The sequence below is a fragment of the Aquarana catesbeiana genome, linkage group LG12, assembly GCF_042186555.1.
Source record: "Aquarana catesbeiana isolate 2022-GZ linkage group LG12, ASM4218655v1, whole genome shotgun sequence".
NCBI lineage: Eukaryota > Metazoa > Chordata > Amphibia > Anura > Ranidae > Aquarana > Aquarana catesbeiana.
The window spans coordinates 241,308,490-241,324,062 of record NC_133335.1 but is presented as its reverse complement, the minus strand read 5'-3'; the positions used below and the strand labels follow the sequence as shown (position 1 = coordinate 241,324,062).

At 45.7% G+C, this 15,573-nt stretch overlaps 1 protein-coding gene and 1 pseudogene across 1 annotated transcript; both read right to left on the bottom strand.

The window, feature by feature from the left end:
* Nucleotides 1-1,129: 1,129 nt before the first annotated feature.
* LOC141113720 (tripartite motif-containing protein 75-like) lies at nucleotides 1,130-6,321 on the bottom strand (annotated as a pseudogene).
* A 7,738-nt stretch (nucleotides 6,322-14,059) lies between these two features.
* LOC141113414 (E3 ubiquitin-protein ligase TRIM7-like) lies at nucleotides 14,060-15,573 on the bottom strand. The gene is made up of 2 exons (XM_073606472.1): nucleotides 15,432-15,573; nucleotides 14,060-15,165 (listed from the first exon to the last, which is right to left on the bottom strand). Exons 1-2 carry the CDS (start codon nucleotides 15,571-15,573, stop codon nucleotides 14,060-14,062), a joined length of 1,248 nt encoding a protein of 415 aa, XP_073462573.1.

The following is a 15,573-nucleotide window of genomic DNA, read 5'->3' as shown; positions in this document are numbered from 1 at the left end:
GCAAAATTTTATAACAGAAACCAGTGGCAGCTGGTGCTCCATTTTGGGGGGGGGAGGGGGGCGGCAAATAAACCAGCCGCCACCCCACCCCGGGTTTTTTTTTTTTTTTCAATCAAATAATTTTTTATTGAATTTTAAAACATTTCCATCGACTAAATTAATACTATTTTGAAAAAACTGAAAATAGTATTAATTTAGTCAATGAAAATGTTTTAGTCCACAAAATTACAGTGATTGTAAAAGTTTTTTTTTTTTTTTGAACAGTGTTTTTGCACACAGCGGCCCCGATCCTCCTCTTCTGTGGACCCCCTGGCTGCATGCTCCTGGCTCCTCCTCCGCATTGCGCGCCCCCACGGAGGGACGCTTTCTAAGGGGGCATGCCTCCATTGACACAGACAGCAGGACTCTGGTCCCGTGTCACTGGATTTAATTGACAGCAGCGGGAGCCAATGGCTCCCGCTGCTATCAATCTATCCAATGAGGAACCGAGACAGCGACTGGAGCTGCTGGGCTCATCCTCATCGCTGGAAAGATCAGGTTCAGGTAAGTAAAAAGGGGGGCTCTAGGGAGGGGGGGGGGGCAGCTGCACCACAGAAGGTTTTTCACCTTAATGCAAACCATGAGACTTTACTTTAACACTGCATGGAAGGAAGGAGAATGGAATCCTGTGCTTCTCCTCTCGACCAATCGGGTCTCAGGAGCTGCTTCCCGAGGAGGAGATCCAGGAAGACAATAGCGAATATTAATTAGGTGGCTGGCACATGGATTGGGGGGGGGGGCCCTAATGAGCGTCCACCTCTGACAAAAACTAAGAAAAAGTTGTTTTATTTTCCAAAATTTCTGTCTTTTTTTGTTTGTTTAGCAAAAAATAAAAAGCCCCGGCGGTGATTAAATACCACCAAAAGAAATCTCTCTCTATCTCCAAAAAATTATAAAACTTTCATATGGATACAGTGTAGCATGACCGCACAATTGTCATTCAAAGTGTGACCGCGCTGAAAACTGGCCTGGGCAGGAAGAGGGGGGTGATAGTGGCCAGTATTGAAGGGGTTAATGCTCTTCTTACCTCAGTACATCTCTATGGGCCAGAAACTTGCTGAAAACAAAACACATGACACCCTATAGGGGGTTTTCAATGTAAATCATTTTATTTCAGTGATCTTTGATTGCATTGGCCATATAGACAGACAGAATGAAACATCTTATAAAGCTGATACATTGTGACAGTTATTTGTTCTTTTCCCAACACATTTTACAACAAGGTTTCTCCCTATTGTGGGGTCACCAGTCCGGTATTTATAAAATGAAATCATATCCCCTCTCTCTAGAGAAGTGACGCTTGAGAGGGGATATGATTTCAATTTACAAATACTGTACTGGTGACCCCACAATAGGGAGAAAACTTTTTCGCAGAAGAGAGTTTAATAAGACTCGTGGCCACTCATTACAATTAGAAGAAAAGAGGTTTAACCTTAAACTACGTAGAGGGTTCTTTACTGTAAGAGCGGCAAGGATGTGGAATTCCCTTCCACAGGCGGTGGTCTCAGCGGGGAGCATTGATAGCTTCAAGAAACTATTAGATAATCACCTGAACGACCACAACATACAGGGATATACAATGTAATACTGACATATAATCACACACATAGGTTGGACTTGATGGACTTGTGTCTTTTTTCAACCTCACCTACTATGTAACACTGAATCAAAGTACTACAGCAAAATATCAAGTCTTCTCAAATTAAAAAAAAAAAAAAAGCACAATGGCCCATTTAAGTAAAAACTATGGAGTGTATTTATAAAAAAAAAAAAAAAAAAAAGCAATTAGCTATTTGTCATGTGAAACTGCATGTACAATGGGAGCCATGAACAAATTTTATTAGGCTATTTTCTCTCCAGTGTCAAGTGTTTTTCTTTCATAATAATAGAGTGAATCAGGAAAATGCTGCTACATGGCCACTAGATGGCGCTGACCATCATATTAAATAAGTATTTATTTTCCATGATCATCAGCTCCATCTAGTGACCCTGAGGTGGTATTTTCCTGATTCACTGTATTCTGTATGAAGAAGAACATAATCACATAATCACACACATAGGTTGGACTTGATGGACTTGTGTCTTTTTTCAACCTCACCTACTATGTAACTATGTAAGAATAACATTCAAACTGCGGTGAAAATAGCCCATTAACATTCGTTTCGGTGCGCATTTCACAAAGAACGGATTATACATGCAGTTTCGAAGGATGAAAAACTGCAATTTTTTTTTTCATAAATGCAACCCCCAAGTTTTTTATGTCTGTGGCAAACATTTTACAGTAAAAGAGCAGGAAGGGGGGGGGGGGGCTGAATTTGTGGACAGGACACACCAAACACATCAAGAGCAGCAGAAAAAAGAATACCCTCTATATTTGTCATGGTGACCACTGTTGAAATTTTGAGTCACCAAAATCTTGCAATGGGGACACTTTATCTGGCAACAACCAAGAGGGAATTTCCCTCAGTTTCCTCTCACTTCCTGTTGTCTCCAGGATATTTTAAGAGCCAGGCAGGTTGCTTTGACAGTGATATCTTGTTTTTGGACTCCCCAAGCCACTGGATTGTTTAGGCCACTGAGATATCAGTTGTAGGTGAACTGACCCATTAGGAACTTGTATGGCTTGGAAGACGTTGCCATGTTTACTAAGCTATAGGCCACCAATATCAACCTGTAACTGGGATGTTGGTTTTAAGTAGACTGACTCCTCACAAACTTGTGTGTCCTGGTAGACATTGGTTAACTATAGCCTAGTGAATGAAGCAATGTCAACCTGTAACTGGAATGATAGTTTTGGGTGGACTGACTCCTCAAGAACTTGTGTGGCTTGGTAGACATTGTTCAGTTAACTAGGCTATAGGCCACCAATGTCAACTTGTAACTGGAATATTGGTTTAGAGAGGACTGATCACTCAAGAACTTGTATGGCTTCGGAGACTTTGCTCAATTAACTAGACTATACCCTACCAATGTCAACCTGTAACTAAAATATTGGTTTTGATTGGACTGACTCCTGAGAACTTTTGTGGCTTGGAAAACATTGCTCAGTTCACTAGGCTATAGGCCACCAATGTCAACCTGTAATGGAATATTGGTTTTGGGTGGACTAACTTCTCAAGAACATTTGTGGCTTAGAAGACATTGCTCAGTCCACTAGGCTATAGGTCACTAATGTCAACCTGCAACTACAATATTGGTTTTCGGTGGACTGACCCCTCAAGAACTTTTGTGACTTGGAAGACATTGCTCAGTCCGCTAGGCTATGGGCCACCAATGTCAACCTGCAACCAAAATATTGGTTTTGGGTGGACCGACCCTTCAAGAGCCTTTATGTCTTGGGAGACATTGCTCAGTTCGCTAGGGTATAGGCCACCAACGTCAACTAGTAACTGGAATATAGGTTTTGGGTGGACTCACTACTCAAGAACTTGTATGGCTTAGGAGACATTGCTGACATTGCTTAGTTCACTAGGCTATAGGCCACCAATGTCAACCTGTAATGGAATATTGGTTTTGGGTGGACTAACTTCTCAAGAACATTTGTGGCTTAGAAGACATTGCTCAGTCCACTAGGCTATAGGTCACCTATGTCAACCTGCAACTGCAATATTGGTTTTGGGCGGACTGACCCCTCAAGAACTTTTGTGACTTGGAAGACATTGCTCAGTCCACTAGGCTATAGGCCACCAATGTCAACCTGCAACCAAAATATTGGTTTTGGGTGGACCGACCCCTCAAGAACCTTTATGTCTTGGGAGACATTGCTCAGTTCACTAGGGTATAGGCCACCAACGTCAGCCTGTAACTGGAATATAGGTTTTGGGTGGACTCACTACTCAAGAACTTGTATGGCTTAGGAGACATTGCTGCTGACATTGCTCAGTTCATTAGGCTATAGGCCACCAAAGTCAACCTGTAACTGGAATATTGGTTTTGGGTGGACAAAACTCCTAAGCACCTGTGGATCTTAAAAGACAGTCTCCATTTCCCTGAACTATAAATACTGTAAATATTTACCATAAAAAATGTTTACTTTCATCAATGAGGGCTTAAGGCCCCTTTCACACTTGTGCGACTTGTCCTGCGACTTGGAACAGCAAAGTTGCATGACAAGTCGTACCCAATGATTTCCAATGAGTACCATTTATATCTGTGCAACTTCAAGTCGCAGCGATTTCAAAGTAGTCCCTGCACTACTTTGGTCCGACTTTGATGCGACTTGAGGTCCATAGATCTCAAGATTACACAGGCATTGCTTCTAGCAGCATCAAAATCGTGGCAAAATCGCATGAATTTCTGGTCGCACAAGTGTGAAAGAAGCCTAAAGCAGCCATCAATCATTAACCTGGATTTTTTAGCTGAGTAGATATGTTCAACATCAACCCGGATTTCACAGTTTAGCCAAATCTTTTTTGTTTCTAGAGCTTTTTTGGGCTAGATTCAGCACTGAGCTTTGAGTCCAATTCAGAACTGAGCCAAACTGTCCCCAAGTCCAAGAGGAAACATCACATCAGTCATAAATTGTGGTCTCCTAAGGCAGTGGGTATTGTAAGGTAATGTGAATTGCTGATATTCTTCATAGGGTCATGTAACCTAAACCTTCAACCAGGCATTGTTCCATAAAGCAAGCGCAACGTGTAACGGTTCGGTGAAACTGGCCTCGTAGGTGTGCAAGTGTCTCAGGGGGTTACACATGTCATAAAAGGACAACTGTCCTCCCTCATAATCCAAGTATATTCCAACCGAGTGGCTTTGGAGTTTAGGCGATAGGCTGATTTCCTTACAATCGTATCTCGCAGAGAGCTGATTACTGCACCACCTCAAACCCCAAGACTTGTCGTTATTTCCAATATTTGACCGGTCTCCCTTTCTGTCAATACTGGCATAGGCCATGCCTACTCTCCAGTTCCCTATCTTATTAGCTTCTACTTCCCAGAAGTGCCGACCGGATGAGAACCTTGTTGAACTCATAACTTTGAAGCTCTGAAATCTTTCTGATGTTTCTTGGCGACCTTGAGATTTCTGTGACCATGAGGCGGTTTTCTGATCCCCTGAGATATGGAGGTTGTTAGAAGCTGTGCGGACATCCAGAAATATGTCTGACTCCCACATTGTACGGAAACCTTGTCTTGCGCTAGTCACAATATCAGATAAACCTTTGTGCAACATCACTGAGATCATTCCTTCGTCTAGGTCACCTTCGGCATCGGCAAGCTTAGCGATGTTCTCTCCATCCTTTTCCACATCAACATCTTCAGGAAGGACCCTGTTCTCTGCTTCTGGATCACCAAAGTCTTCTCTGCCTGGGTTTTGTAAGATGGTCACTGGATCGGTCATGTTACACAGCTCCTCAATGTGTTGCAACTTCCTGGACAGTTCCACTGTCTTTATCTCCAGCTGTTGGATAAGATGACCGACTGATGATGCATTTTGCTTTTCCTGTCTGGCGATTTCATTCAAGACTGTCTTCTTCAGGATGTCCTGCTGCTTCTTGAGATCTTTAAACAAATCGTTGACTGCTCTTTGGAGAGCTTCAACTTTTCCTGGCATTTGCTTCTTTTGTTCATGCAAACTCTTGACTCTTCTCTCGGTCTGGTCTTTGCTTGCCCTGAGTTCCTCCATGATGGCACACAGTTTCTTTTTCTTCTTCTCTGAGGCTTCGTTCATTAGGTCTACTCGGTGGCCCATGTGCTCTCCATTTAGACAACATGACAAGCAAACACATTCTCCGTCCTTTTTACAGTAGTACATGAGTGGTTTCTTGTGGGCAGCACATTTTCTGGTTCCTGGGGCGGCGGTGGGATCGCTTAGGACATGCTCCTCAGACTTACTGTGCACCCTCAGGTGGTCATGGCATAGAGAAGCTTCACACAGTAGACAGGACTTAGCAGCAGGTACAGGAGAATGAATGCAGTAAGAGCAGAAGATCCCAGAATCCTGCCAATCACACTGATCGGACAAGACCCGCTCCGCTATGTTACGTAGAGCTAGGTTTCTGTGCACGGAAGGGCGCTTGTGAAACCCTTCCCGGCAGTCGGGACAGGAATAAACGCCGGACTCGGCTTGGGTATCCAGCACGCGGCCAATGCAGAGTTGGCAGAAGTTGTGTCCGCATCTCAGCGTGACGGGATCGGTGAAAATACTCAGACAGACGGAGCAGCTCAGTTCGGCTCTCAGGTCTGCAGACGCCATACCGGAAAAGCAGGAAGAGGAAACCCTGCCGTGATTGGATGGAGTCAGCAGATAGGCGGGAGAATCCATACTTAACTCTTCACTATCCATGGATTGTGCAAGATCGGGCTGGTTTCAAGGATTATGCAAATGGCTCAGTGTTCTCTGTACAGCGCTGTGGTATATGTCAGAGCTATATAAATGTATAATAATAATAGTGTGTGATTGTGTGGGGGAGGGGACATTAGAGTGTAAGCTCCTCTGGTGCACAGACCAGTGTGACTGGCTCAGTGCTCTCTGTACAGCGCTGCGGTATATGTCAGAGCTATATAAATGTATAATAATAATAGTGTGTGACCAGGGGCATTGTTAGGTCTACAAAAGATCTGGGGCTAGAGCCCATAGCAGCGTAGTAAAGAAAGTCATACGCTTGGATGGGCATACACATGTATATACAGTAATATATGTGTGTGTATATATATATTCCCCAGAGAGCCCCCCGCTTACATCAGGGTCCACAGAGAGCCCCCCTTACATCACCTTACATCAGGGTCCCCAGAGAGCCTCCTCCTTACATCAGAGTCCTCAGAGAGCCTCCCCTTTACATCAGGGTCCCCAGAGGGCCCCCCCACTTACATCAGGGTTCCCAGAGAGCCTCCCCCTTAAATCTGGGTCCCTAGAGAGCCTAGGCCTTAAAATCAGGGTCCCCAGAGAGCCTCCCCTCCCCTTGGGGACCCCTGCAGAGACTCGGGGCTATTGGCCTCAGATTCGGGGCTATAGCCCCAAAAGCCACCCCCTAGCAACGCCCCTGTGTGTGACTGTGGGGGGAGGAGACATTAGAGTGTCAGCTCCTCTGGTGCACAGACCGGTGTGACTGGCTCAGTGCTCTCTGTACAGCGCTGCGGTATATGTCAGAGCTATATAAATGTATAATAATAATAATAGTGTGTGACTGTGGGGGAGGGGACATTAGAGTGTAAGCTCCTCTGGAGCACAAACCAGTATGAATCTCAGAGCCATAAATGTATTATAGAAAATAGCTCAACTATTGATGACGGGGTTGCCAACACTAGTTGGGATTTCATTGCAGCAGATTGGGGTGTTGTCACCACAACAAAGAGCAAATTAGGGGTCCAATTCCCATAAACACCCCAGATGTGAAGGAATCCTGAACATTCTGCTTTTGACTATATATATAGATATATATATATATACACACACAGTATATACACTCACCGGCCACTTTATTAGGTACACCTGTTCAGTTGCTCGGTAACACAAATTGCTAATCAGCCAATCACAGGGCAGCAACTCAATGCATTTAGGCATCTAGACGTGGTGAAGACGACTTGCTGAAGATCAAACCGAGCATCAGAATGGGGAAAAAAGGGGATCTCGGTGACTTTGAATGTGGCGTGGTTGTTGGTGGCAGATGGGCCGGTCTGAGTATTTCTGGGATTTTCACACACAACCATCTCTCTGGATTACAGAGAATGGTGGGAAAAAGAGAAAATATCCAGTGAGCGGCAGTTGTGTGGAGGAAAATGCCTTGTTGAGGTCAGAGGAGAATGGGCAGACTGGTTCCAGATGATAGAAAGACAACAGGAACTCAAATAACCTCTCGTTACATCCAAGGTATGCAGAATACCATCTCTGAACATCCAACCTTGAAGCAGATGGGCTACAGCAGCAGAAGACCACACCGGGTGCCACTTCTGTCTGCTAAGAACAGGAAACTGAGGCTACAATTGGCACAGGATCACCAAAACTGGACAATAGAAGATTGGAAAAACGTCTCCTGGTCTGATGAGTCTGGATTTCAGCTCCGAAATTCAGATGGTGGGGTCAGAATTTGGCGCATGGATCCATCCTGCCTTATATAATCGGTTCAGGCTGGTGGTGGGGTATAATGGTGTGGGGGATGGGATATCACCGGTTCAGGCTGGTGGTGGGGGTATAATGGTGTGGGGGATGGGATATCACCGGTTCAGGCTGGTGGTGGGGGTGTAATGGTGTGGGGGATGGGATATCACCGGTTCAGGCTGGTGGTGGGGGTGTAATGGTGTGGGGGATGGGATATCACCGGTTCAGGCTGGTGGTGGGGGTATAATGGTGTGGGGGATGGGATATCACCGGTTCAGGCTGGTGGTGGGGGTATAATGGTGTGGGGGATGGGATATCACCGGTTCAGGCTGGTGGTGGGGGTGTAATGGTGTGGGGGATGGGTTATCACCCATTCAGGCTGGTGGTGGGGGTGTAATGGTGTGGGGGATGGGTAGTATTGTTGGTGACCATGTCCATCCCTTTATGACTACAGTGTCCCCATCTTCTGATGTCTCCTTCCAGCAGGATAATGCACCATGTCACAAAGCTCCAATCATCTCACCACTGGACAATGAGGTCCCTGTCCTCCAATGGCCTCCACACTCACCACATCTCATCCAATAGAGCACCATTGGGATGTGGTGGAACGGGAGATTGGCATCATGGATGTGCAGCTAACAAATATGCAGCAACTCTGTGATGTTATCAGGTCACTATGGAGCAAAATCTCTGAGGAACGTTTCCAACACCTTGTTGTATCTATGAAAGAAAGAAGGCCAAAGGGGGTCCAACCCGCTACTAGCAAGGGGGACCTAATAAAGTGACCGGTGTGTGTATTTTTGTTTAATCCTGAAATGAGGACCCCCCACTCCTTACTCCAAAATAGGAAATCTTAGTCATGTCCCAGAATCCTGGGGTCCAAGTTGTGAAGTATTTATATAAACAACCATTTCTTTTGTTTCAAATCATCGGTTAAACAATTTGTGATAACTATGATTGTAAAGAACTGTATAGTGATGTGATGCTCGACTTTTACCTAAAATGTAAAACAATATGTCCATCTAAAATTTCCCTGTCCGCGGGGTGACAACACTGCTGTGCCATTCCACTATACAATGAAGTGTTGTCACCCTGTTACAGGAAGTAGATTTACTGGCAGGATCAACAGAAATAAATAGGGGGGGGCAGAAAAAACAAAACTGCTGTGTTAATGCTACTGACAGTCTTCGTAGGGATCTGCTGCCCTCTACTGTCTGTATTTGTGAGTGGCTGTGCTTGATAATTAGTTGGTTATAGACAGGTACTTCCTGTCCCTGCTAGCTGGGTCAGAAACCCTTATCGGAGGACTGTGGTGTCTTATAAAGGGGTGTTTCCAGGAGAGAGAAGGGAACGGAGCCATATGACCTTACACACACAGGAAGAGTTGCCGCTGCTGTTTTTCACCCAGACCAGAGGGAGAGACTATTATGCCAATATTTCTGTGTTCTTATAGTTTTACTGCAGCTACCCATTGCTTCTTCAGTGTGCATCTGAATCCTTGTGTTAGACGTACCCCGGGGCTATTATTATCCCACCTGGGCAATGCCAGATTGCTATGTCTGTGCTCCTATATGTGTGTAGTGGTCACCTTCCAATATATTAGTAAGTGAACCTGTGTATTGCAATCAGGGCTGCTGTTGAAAATCACGGGGCCCCATCCCTGACAGACACCCCCCCCCCCCCCCCCGGCCGATAGTGACTGAGGACAGAATTATCAGTACCTTTCTCTGCAACCTCAGCTGCACAAATGAATGAATAGGAAGTGCTTTGAGGCTTCCTGCTCATTCACAAACAGAAGCATAGTAAATACAGTTGCTTTGCTTCAGTGATGAATGGACAAGAGAGTAATTGGTACCGATCGCTCACTGTGTTCATTCAGGAAAGTAAGGGGCCAGAAAATGACATATTTACAGGCCCCTTCCCCTCGCTCTCCATCCTGAAACACCCCCCTGTGTGCCTGCAGCAGCTTCCGGGAGAGGAGGCAAGCCAGCAGCGCTGCGGGGGAAAGGGGCCCGGACAGCAGATGGAAGCAGCGCATGTACTAGAACCGATCCCCCTGCAGTGCAGCCGGAGGGAGAAAGAGGAGGAGAAGCTGGTGGTGCTGCAGGGGGAGACAGAAGAGGATCGGTGTCTGAAATATGACAGTACAGCCGGCCCTCCTCCTCAGCAGGTGCCGGGCCCCTCTTTTTAACTGATGGGGCCTGGGCCCAGTACAGGAGGGCTGGCTGTACTGCCTCATCAGTGGCTCTGATTGCAGTAGCGTTATTTTAGTTAACCCTGTCCCTTCTGGTCTGGGTTTTTTTTTTTTAGATAGTTTCAGCTCAGGGTTTAATAACCAGTGTAGGCTAGAGCAAGGTCAAGCATCCAACGGACAGCCACTTGGTAGTATGAGATCCGGTTGCACAACAGATTAAAAGCTGCTAAGGGGCCAAGATGCAGAGTAGATAGGCTGAGTTCCAGTGTCACACCGTGGTTTCTGCTGATGAAAAGCTGCGTTCCAGGCTGGTTGGACAACGGTTGGAGGACCTACCGATCCTTGCTGATCCTCTCTTCAGGTCTTTGGCACCAAATAGAACGCTGCAGCACAATCACCCTGAAGGGCCCCTGCAACTGAACTTTGCTGCAACATTTATCTGGGGGTATCTTTATTAATAGCTCTATATACATGGGTATATACCAGGACTTGTTGGGTCCTTTGCTAATAAAACCTGTTTGTACATTGGAATTGTGTACTATTATGTAGCTTTTCTTATATAAAGCTTGTATTATTTCCATACCGGTGTGTATTTTTATGCTTATTTTCAATGCTGGTTGTAGTAGTTCCTCTGCTCCAAATTACTTTTGATTAGATTATTGAATAATTTCCCAGGAAGGGAACCCCCCCCCCCCGGGTGGAGGCACTGCCAACCTTATTATCAAGCCCACTCTTCCAGTTAACGAAGGTTCCACTTTCTGACTGCCTAACTGTAAATATATGCCATTCATTTGACTTTAAATTCCTGGGGTATGGCTGCAGCTAGATGCCATAACCCCGATATCTTTTTTTTTTTTTTTACATTTTTACAACAAAAGTGATCCCAGCGGCGTATTCGCGGCGAGGTCACTTTTAGAAAGTGGTGGGAGAGGTGCCCCCACCCACCCCCCTTCCACTTCCCGGTGATTCCTGGGCTAACGTTACCGATCGGTAGCTCCGGCAACCATCCGGCATCAACAGGGTTTTTCCATAGATATAATAGATGGCTAGTTGGCCACCTCTCATCTCTATGCCCTTGGAGGACCGGGGCAACGTCAACGTCACTTCCATGTAAACATTATATATATATATATATATATATATATATATATATATATATATATAATCTTTTGCTTTTAGACCCCTTTCACACTGAGGTACTTCTAAACTGTCAGTAAAACACCAAGCGCTTTTGCTGCGCTTTTCGGATCGCTTTTCAGGCGCTTTTCATTCATTTCAATGGAGAGGGCGCTTTTGAGGCGCTTTTGAGGCGCTTTTTTTTTTTTTTTTTTTTTTTTTTTTTTTTTAGCTTTCCAAACATGCTCCAAAGATGCTGCTTGCATGAGGTTTTTCACCTCCCCACCAGCGCACCGCCCCAGTGTGAAAGCATCCATTGATATCCATTTAATATTGATAGAAATATGGGGGCTTCAATTGCTGACCTCCTTCTGCAAATGCCAGTATCGTGGCAGTCTCTGGCTTTATAGCCAAGTAAGTAGCAATTCCAGAAGGAGAGGTCAAGCCACTATAATTCCCCTTTGGTTGCTGTTATGTTATGGCACACCACCCGGTGCAATAACAATGTGGCTGTGCTCATGTCATGACTGATGATGTCCTCATGTCATGACTGATGATGTCCTCATGTCATGACTGATGATGTCCTCATGACTCTCCTCCCTGTATGTCCCGTGCCACCTTTGGCAGGGGACACAGGTCGGGCCTCTTGGTGGACTGCAGCTGACAACCTGAATGCATTTTGGTTTAGGCATATTTCGTTTTTTATTGTTTACACTGTACAATCCACAACAGCTCAATTCCCTCTGCAAAGGGCAACAGAAAAGCAAACACATTTTCCTTTAGACAAAAGGTAGCGTGAGACAATTCCTACCATAATGTAACCCCGTTATAATGCCGTACTGTGTAGCAAGGATATAGAAAAAAGATGTAAAGTGGTATGAAACCCAAAAGAAAACATTTATTATATTTCAGCTTAATAATTCTTGGATGTGATGGCTGCATTCGTTTTCTTTTTTTTAGGCTTTCTTTCCTTTATTTTTGCCTGGTGATCTGGCCAGTAAGTCTGTTGCTATTCAAAAGAACAAGCTGTTTTGCAGATCTATCAGTTACAGAGATGAGACAAACCATTTAACATGTGTAGGGGTGCTTAGAATGATCACCTTTTATTTATTCATGTAAAACCTTTATCCCAAAAGGAAAAAAAAAATGGTTTTCTGTAACTGATTATAAAGTGTAAGCTGAAGTTTGGCTTTACTTTGTTAGTGTATTTAAATATGCTAGTACAGCTAACACTCCCCCCCCCCCAGACTGACAATGCTGCTGTCTCAGGGTGCCCCCTGGGCTTCTTCATTCTAAATGGGGGCACTCTAATACAGGAGGGGTGTTACTGGCCAGATCACCAGGGAAAAAAAGTCTAAGGAATTAGAATAAACGAATGCAGCTGCCACTATCTAATGATTGGTAAGCTGCAATATATGACATTTTTTGGTTTTGGGTTTAGTACTGCTTTAAGGACTGGTGCCCCCTTCTATCAGGTGTCCCCTTCACAGTGCCCCCTTACATCAAGTGTCCCCGTTACACTGCCCCCTTCTATCAGGTGTCCCCTTCACAGTGCCCCTTTACATCAGGTGTCCCCATCACATTGCCCCCTTATATCAGGTGTCCCCATCACAGTGCCCCCTTACATCAAGTGTCCCCGTTACACTGCCCCCTTCTATCAGGTGTCCCCATCACATTGCTCCCTTTTATCAGGTGTCCCCATCAGAGTGCCCTCTTACATCAGGTGTCCTCATCACGTTGCCCCCTTATATCAGATGTAATCATAACAGTGGCCCCTTTTAATCAATTGTCCCTATCAGAGTGCCCCTTTACATCAGGTGTCCTCATCAGAGTGCCCCCTTACATCAGGTGTCCCCATCAGAGTGCCCTCTTACTTCAGGTCTACTCATCACAGTGCCCCCTTACATCAGGTGTCCCCATCATTGTGCCCCCTCACACCAAGCATTCCCATTAGAGCCCCCCCTCACAGTAGGTGTCCTGCATACAGTGCCCCCGTACACCAGGTGTCCCCATCATAGTCTCCCCCCAACCTTTTACCACCAGGCAAGCAGAAGGTGGGATCCAGGAGGCAAAGCTGGCTGCAGGTCTGGGAGGAGGAAGTTCCCTTTCTATCCTTCTGTACTGTTGAGGTCAGGGCATGCACATGGTGTCCCTGGTTGTTGGAACGCTGGCAGCCCTAGCAACCAATAACTACAGAGGAGGGGACTACTGCCAAGAGCAAAAATGTAATATTTTGCAGCTTACCAGTGCTTAGATGTAGCGGCTGCACTAGTTTTCCTTTTTCAGGCTTTCTACTCTTTTTTTTACACCTGGCGATCCCGCCAGTACCGCACTTCCTGTCCTAGGGTGACAACGCTCACTCACAGCACTGTATCTATGGAGGAGCAGACGTGTCACCCTACGACAGGACTAAAGAACACCTTCCTCTCTTTTTTTATCTTTATAACATAGAGAGGAGGTGTTCTGTATGCCACACGAAAAGCTGACAGCACTGTTTGAGATTTTGTTAGTGCACAGGAAGTTACAAACACACTGGATTTCTGGCAGGATCAACAGGTATATATATATATATATTTTTTTTTTTTTTTACAAAAGTCATATTCTTTTCTGGGAAAACAGGAACTGTCCCCTAAAATAAGAGACCTAAAATCACGGGGCACTCTGTGATTTAAATACCTAATCCTTGACTCTCACCCAGCCCGTATATACACCAAGCACCAAAAGAAGAGGTTCGGAAAAGGTAACAGAAAAACTGTATAGAGGCCTGACAGGGTCACAAAGCTCGTAGAAGGATATCTGCCCGGCCTCGTAGTCCAGATAGACCCCCAGGCTGTTGCAGGACGGTTTCTGCGGCACCGCTAACACCCTCCTGTCATGTATAGCTAAGTACTGATTAAAATACCTACACAGGCCCCAGGACTTGTTGCTATGCCCGATCAGGGAGTGGTAGCCTTTCCTGGTGATACTGGGATAAGACACGCCAAGTCTCCAGTTGCCCCCTTCTCCAGTCTCTACCTCCCAGTAATGTTTGCCGGAGAGGACGCTCTTGCTCCCCAAGACCTGATCATATTGAAATCTCTCCAGCGTCTTGGTGCGATTCTGGCTTATCTCCGAGGCCGACGCGGTTTTCAAGTCCCCAGATAGACATATATTATTAGAAGCCGTGTTGATGTCCAGTTCAAAGCCTGGATCCTGCCGGACGTAGAAGTCTTTCTTGGCGCTAGTAATAATCTCCGCTAAACTAGTGTGCAAAGTCACGGAGATCAGGCCCTCGTCTAGGTAGTCAACGGTTTTTTGCTTAGCGCTCATGTTGGATCCATTCTCGGTCTTGCCGAAGTTCTCTTTGCTGGTCTTCCACTCGTGAAGAACGGATAAGGGGTCATTCCTGTTGCACAGCTCCTCGATCTCATGCATCTTTCTGGACAGCTCGTCCTTTTTTATTTCCAACTGCTGGATGAGATCTGTGACCGAGAGAGAAATCTGCCCTTGCTTCTGGGTGATGTCGCTCAGGACTTTCTTCTCCAGGTCGTCCAGTTGTCTCTTGATGTCTCTAAACAGGGCACTGACCTTCTCTTTTATAAAAGCCAACTTTTCTTGGGTTGTTTTACCAGTCTCTTGGAGAACCTGGACCATGCTCTCGTTCTCTGCTATCTTGGAGGCCAGTCGGTCCAGAAGCTCCCGTCCTAATTCTTTCATCTCCTTGGAGGCCTCCTGGACTGGCTTCACGTGGTGGTTGGCGTGTTCCTCAGACAGAATACAGGCATCGCAGATAAACTCGGCATCTTCACAGCAGTAATACGCAAATTACTCTCTTGTGTGCAGGACAAACCACATTCAGGTCACTTAGAACATGTTCCTCACACTTGCTGTGGAAATTCAGGTGGTCTTCACACAGAAAAGACTCGCACAATAGGCAACATTTAACCGCCGGAAAAGGAGATTGAATGCAAAAATCACAGAGGCTTCCAGGCTCTTCATGCAGCGATTGATCCTTTGATGGCAAAGGCCTCTCATGGAACTGTTCTTTGCATTCTGGGCAAGTATAAACTGTAGACTCCTCCTGGGTTTCCAGAACACGGTCCAAGCAGAGCCGGCAGAAGCTGTGTCCGCAGGTCAGTGGGGACGGGATCGGTGCAAAGGTTCAGACAGATGGAGCAGTTCAGCCCGTGCCTCAGATCAGCGGACGCCAT

What these genes read in the sequence shown, in the direction of transcription:
- LOC141113414 (XM_073606472.1), bottom strand. Translation starts at nt 15,573, where the DNA reads ATGGCGTCCGCTGATCTGAGGCACGGGCTGAACTGCTCCATCTGTCTG. An exon ending in AAACCCAGGAGGAGTCTACA is followed by an intron (nt 15,166 to 15,431) that starts GTTTATACTTGC and finishes ACTGCTGTGAAG; the next exon opens with ATGCCGAGTTTATCTGCGAT.